Source organism: Papaver somniferum, chromosome 10 (genome assembly GCF_003573695.1).
Source record: "Papaver somniferum cultivar HN1 chromosome 10, ASM357369v1, whole genome shotgun sequence".
Lineage (NCBI taxonomy): Eukaryota > Viridiplantae > Streptophyta > Magnoliopsida > Ranunculales > Papaveraceae > Papaver > Papaver somniferum.
The window spans coordinates 137,374,570-137,380,891 of NC_039367.1; the positions used below are offsets into that span (position 1 = coordinate 137,374,570).

At 39.0% G+C, this 6,322-nt stretch overlaps 1 protein-coding gene across 1 annotated transcript; it reads right to left on the minus strand.

Annotated features, from left to right (window-relative positions):
* Nucleotides 1-1,469: 1,469 nt before the first annotated feature.
* Nucleotides 1,470-2,605, minus strand: LOC113316277 (F-box protein At2g23160-like). The gene is made up of 2 exons (XM_026564490.1): nt 2,425-2,605; nt 1,470-1,846 (listed from the first exon to the last, which is right to left on the minus strand). Exons 1-2 carry the CDS (start codon nt 2,603-2,605, stop codon nt 1,470-1,472), a joined length of 558 nt encoding a protein of 185 aa, XP_026420275.1.
* Nucleotides 2,606-6,322: the final 3,717 nt, after the last annotated feature.

The following is a 6,322-nucleotide window of genomic DNA, read 5'->3' on the forward strand; positions in this document are numbered from 1 at the left end:
AAAAGCATTGGGCGTTTCTTCTTCCGAAGCGGGCGTCATTGCTGTTGACGCCAGCGTTATTAGGGATAGCGCGCGTCATTACAATAGACGCGCGTCTGTTGTTGCGACTCGATGTTCAAATGAACAGACATCCATTTTCTTGGTTTGTTCATTCCATAGTGGGAGCAAAATGAACAAACTCTGAGTTTGTTCATCCCACATGAATTGCTCTAAGGGAAAGTTCTATGTTACCAGGAGCATAGAAATGGGCCGAACAAGACCAGATGGTCAGATGGTGTAGTTTCTGTTTCTAATTCTTTAATTCGAGTCGACTTCCGTTGACAAATTACTTAATAATAGCCTCTTAGTTCATGATGTGGGTGTGGTGGTATAAAAAGGTGAAGCTTTGGCGAAATGAGTGAGCATGCATCCCAAATGAAAATTTTCTTGACTGACAATGCAACTCAAATAGATAACGGAAGTGGCGGTGGGATTATCACCTTACTGGTGTTTTATATTCCATGCCTTAATAATGTTCCATAATGTTTGGTGTGCCTGGAAATAGATTTTTTTTTTATTAAACAGAAAGATAATAATGCATTCCTTAAAACAACCGAAGATGGATCATTTACCGATCTGGTGTGACAATTGGATTCTGTCTCAGGCCACCTCTACAACCAATTCTACCCTGACCAATCCTTACGAGTTGCATATCTGGTAGACCTAGATTCCAAATCTTGGGACCCTAATACACATCATTTTGCCACTGTTGCTTACTCTTGCCTGAAATGTGTCGGACCTCAACATGAGAAACTTTTTTTGCAACTTAATATGAAGAACTAAAATTTCATCTAGAGTCCTAGTTTGAGACGTGCATGTTAGTATGACATGGGTGTGGGTTTTGCTCGTTGGAGAATTAGACCAAGTCTTTCCCGCATGCACTTGATCCACCCAAGTCCCAAGTATACTGACTTGGCAGCATCTTGATGACCAAAGAATGGCCATCGAAATATACACTTATTTGTACCACCATACATCTTTGCACATGCCATATGACTTTAGCAAAAATAATCCAGAGTAGTAGAGTCAAATATCCTTAAGTCCCACCCAAGCTTGCCAGTAGATGGTATTGTAGTGGTTCGTATCCTGCTGCCTGCTGTGTGGGGATAATTGAGCAGCCATTCAGCAAGACTTGATGCTAATAAAGTTGAAGGAGGGATGAGTAGAATGATGTAGGAAGATTTTCAGATAATATTATTCAAATAGATGAGTAAAATACATAATAAACCACTGAGAAGAAAGCTCACAGTTTTCATGGTTTTCCCTTGATATAACATTATTCTTACCGATGAAGTTATTGTAAACAACATAGAAATTTAAGAACTAACAGTTTTTCTTTTTGCCAATTGACTTATGTTCAATGGATCCATCGTTCGTTATTTTCTGTCTGTATGCAAGCTGAAAATGTGTCTAGTGATCTCCTTCTTTGGCTAATAGTCACTGATTTCTGTCTCCCTGCTAAATTTTCCTCTTTCACACGAATTCATTTGCTTCGTCTCTTCTTCACCTAATGCCTTCAATGACACTAAGGTGTTCTTGTGAGGGACTACAGATTCAAAATTCACACCAAAACTCACAAGCATTCTAGAAAATGAAGCTTCTGCAGCGTAGAGATAGACATTATTATCACCATAATCATAGTATAGAAGCCCACCACTCTTTGTAAAGGTGATGGGTTCTACCCTGGTATGACTGAAGTCATTAAACTCTTTACTCCAAATAACATCCTGATAATTTTTACACTTCTTTAATGACCATAACTCCCAACTTCCATTACAGTGATGGTAATACGCACATAGAAGATCTCCTAAAACATGTAGTGCTAAAGATAAATTACAACCATCTCGTGGATGAAAAGGTAGTGGTGGAAGTTTGTGAATCTTTTCATCAGCCAAATCGAAGGCAATAACGGTTTGTTACTCTTCCAAACAATAAATAGCTCCATTCGCATACACACTACATTGCCAACCAGTTACCATACCATAGTCTATGTTTCTCACATTTCTCCATCCTACGCCACTACCAAGAGTGTATACCTGAACAGTCATAAAATCTAGGACTTCCCTATAGATACATGTTCTAACAACCTTGTACTCATTGGTCGAAGGAGTGTAACCAAATCCACTTAACACATATATTCCTTCAGCATTTGGGAGGACAATACATTCTCTTGTGATTGGATTACAGATATAAGAAGGTTGTTCATCAGTACCGGGTTTATTGAAACTGATTAAACCATTATATGCACCAACAAGATAAAAATTCTCAGATGGAAGTCTTAAATCGATCCTTGTTGTTCTACTAAAACGATTTAAATTCTCATCAAACTCGGTATAATGATGTTTTGAATCCCACCTATTGTATAAAATATGAAACTCGACTTACCAGAATCATGTACAGAACTACGACCATTGAGATTATTCAAGTGCAACTGTGAGAAGGATGGATGCTGTAAAAGATTTCTCCATGGCTTAGACACACATTTGCAGTCAACAACATATTCCGCTGGTACACGAGATAAGATTTCTAACATGATCTCTGATGGAAGCATATTAAAGTTCCCCATTGTGACTCCTTGTTAAGGAGAAGAGATTTGCAGCGTAGTAATGGCAAAAAAAAAATATTTAGGGTTTTGTTCCAGAGGAAACAAAGAAACATATATTTTAGGGCTATACCTATAACGGTTCATGTTAGAAATGGCTCAAGATTGGCCTGACCGGCCCGTCGAGTCATTTAGCGCTCTCGGAAAAGTGCCGAGTGTATTTTGAAACTCGATCGCTCATTGGTAGTCCAACTTACGTGAAAGGAAAGATTAGGTACGGCCCCAATACCAAAAAAACGAAAACTTACGTTTTGTCTAGTGGAAAAGGTTTTCAAAGGATGCAGGAACTTTAGTTTGCAATTTCTAGGGTATTATTGGACGTGTATATGTAAACTATAGTCCACCAACAGCTGCGCCGTCAACACACACCTACGATTAACCAACAAGAGCAAGTATTCTGGGGGTCAAGCAGCTGAGTCTGTATTAAGTCCGAGTCCTTTGTTTATTATCTGTTGTATTCAACCTACATTATTTGAATCTTCCTGTATTAACTCTGAATCTGTATAACAAACATGTACATCGAGTCTTATAAATTGAATGAGAAAATAAAGAGTCTACACAGTTGTGTAAACTTAACAGTATATCTAGATTCTTAGTTCTAAGATGGTATCCTTGTAGATCCTAGGAACCCTAATTTTATCTCTTCCGCTTCATCTCTGATACACAATCAGTTTTTTTTTATCTAGATTCTATATCATCATCATCCCGGTTTTATAATCATGCCTGAAACATATCAATATGTGCCCCCTTCCTCAACTCATCACTCTGAATCATCCAATAACTCTAGGAATCTTGACCTTTATGTCATACATCCTTCTGATAACCCTGCAACAGTTCTCTTTTCTCCTTTACTGCAAGGAGATAATTATGGCGCCTGAGTTAGAGGAATAACCAAAGCTTTGAATGCTAAGGGAAAACTAGGTTTTGTCGATGGATCTTTACCACCTCCGGAGGATGATCTCACACATCGCTGCTGGAAACGGTGCGATGACTTGGTGGGAAGTTGGCTTCTGAGTTCTATCCACCCAGACATTCGTGCAAGTTGCTTATACGCAGCTTCCTCATACGCTCCAATTATGTTTCGTTTGAAGTCTGCCATAGCATCAATCAGGCAAGAGTCAATGTCGGTGTCTCTTTACTATACCAAAATTAAAACTTTATGGGACCAATATGATTCACTTGTGGCTTCAACTGAGGCCTGTATATGTGGTGCTGGGAAGCATATGATGGAACGTCTTGAGAGAGATCGAGCGATGGAATTCTTGCAGGGCCTGCATGGTTTTCCAATCTGCGAAATCAGATTATCATAATGGAACCTTTTCCAACGGCTTTGCGCATCTTCAATTTTGTGCAACAAGAGGAATAACAGCAGAATATTATAGCATCTCCACTGCCAGTCGTTGATTCAGCTGCTATTATCACTTCTCGACATCTTACGTCGTCATCTCGTCCTCCAGCTAGCCACGACAAGCGTACTCGGCCGCACTGTGATTACTGTAACATACACGGACATGTTAGAGAAAAGTGTTACTGCCTCCATGGTTTTCCAGCTCCAAAAAACACTCGGTCAATTGCTGCTGCTACATCCATGCCGAGTGAAGCTCAGGCCATTCCACAAGAGATTCCAGGTCTCTCCGTTGATCAGTATGCACGACTACTGACCTTAATCAATCCCCCTGAACCTGCACAGCTGGAACCACGTTCAAATTTTGCTGGTACGATTCTTACTACCTCTTTTATTACCCCATGGTTTATGGATAGTGGTGCTACGCACCACATCTGCAATTCTTTGCAATTTTTTACTTCATATTCCACTGTGAAGTCATTGATTCAAATGCAATTACCAGATAGTTCTTTTTCTGTGGTTAAGCATATTGGCGAAGTCGTTTTCTCGCCCACTCTTAAACTGTCGAGTGTGCATTACATTCCTAATTTCAAATTTAATCTTATTTCAGTGAGTCAGTTAACTCGCCAGTCGAATTGTATCGCTTATTTTTTAGATAATATTTGTTTCTTTCAGGACCGTGTCACGATTTAAGTGATTGGTCAGGCTAATTTTCACTCCAGCTTGTATCACCTCCAAGTCCACCCGCAAATGCCAGAGACGCACAGAGCCTTATGTAATAAAGTGTCTTTAGATGTTTGACATTGCCGACTTGGACATCCTAGTTTAGATCGTTTCAAATTCCTATGCCGTACTTTCTATTACATTAATTCTAGTTCATCTACATTTTGTGATGTTTGTCCTCTTGCAAAACAGGGTAGATTATCATTCAATAAAAATAAAATTTCTTCTATACGTTGCTTTGAATTAATACATTGTGATATATGGGTCCATTCTCGACTCCCTCTACCACAGGTACTCAATATTTTTTGGCAATAGTGATGATTATTCTCGGTGCACCTGGATTTACCTAATGCACGCAAAAAGTGAAACTTTTAAGTTTCTAAATTTTTTTACTTCTTTTGTTCCAACACAGTATTCACACAATATTATTTGTGTTTCCACGAGTAATTTTGTTCCCTATTTGCCATTATTGCAGCGAGTGCAATCTGATAATGAGACTGAATTCTTATCTCGTGTTATACAAGTTTGGTTTGCTGACAAAGGTATCCACCATCAACGTAGTTGTGTTTCTACTCCTCAACAAAATGGAGTGGTCGAGCGTTAGCATCGTCATTTACTTAACGTAGCTAGAGCTTTACGTTTTCAAGCACATCTGCCCATTACTTATCGGGGCGAGTGTATTTTAACTGACATCTTACCTAATTAATAAGATGCTCACTCTGATTCTTTCCCATAAAACACCTCATGAAATTTTATTGGGAAAATCACCCAATTATCGTCATTTGCGAGTATTTGGTTGCTTATGTTTTTCTCGTAATGCTAATATTTCATCTAAATTTGATACCAGGACAATTCCTGGTGTATTTCTTGGATATCCATATAATCACAAAGGATATATCATTTTAAATATTAAAACCAAAACTACATTTGTTTCTAGAGATGTTATTTTTCATGAGCATTGTTTTCCATTTAAAGATGCTAATCTCCCTAACAAGGATTTCTTGTATTCTCCTCCGCAGGAAGACATATACTATGATGATGTTGCACCATTTTTGCAACCTGTTTTTCCTGTGACAGATTCACGACATAATAAAACTGTTCACATTCAGGATACTCTTACCAGTGACAGTAGCCCTTCATCGAGTGTCCCTTCACCTTCCACTGCCGAGCTTTCTACTTCAGCACCTTCTGTTGTTCCCGACAACATTATACTTGTAGAGAATACACCTGCAGCAAAATTGGCCAATCTTTTCCGGCAGTATCATACTACCTGCTATTCCAACGGCCGATGACCAACTCGTCAGGCGCTCTTCTCGACAAAGTCATCCTCCACCTCACCTGAAGGATTACATTTGCACAGTAACACAAAGTAAGTCCAACTCTCATTATCCTCTTACCGATTATATTTCTTTCGATAAGTTTACTACACAACATCGTGCGTTTCTTTCTTCCGTTATAACTAATGAAGAACCTCGCAATTTTACGGAAGCTATTAAAATACCTGAATGGCGTGATGTCATTGTGAAAGAACATTCCGCTTTGCAAGCCAATGATACCTTCACTAGCACTACTCTACCCCCTGGAAAAACAGCCATTGGTTATAAGTGGGTTTT

Bases quoted from the DNA above. Each gene is read 5' to 3' on its own strand.
- LOC113316277 (XM_026564490.1), bottom strand. From the start codon at position 2,605: ATGGGGAACTTTAATATGCTTCCATCAGAGATCATGTTAGAAATCTTA. The intron at 1,847-2,424 runs GTAAGTCGAGTT...TACATGTTTTAG, and splicing joins TAGTTCTGTACATGATTCTG to GAGATCTTCTATGTGCGTAT.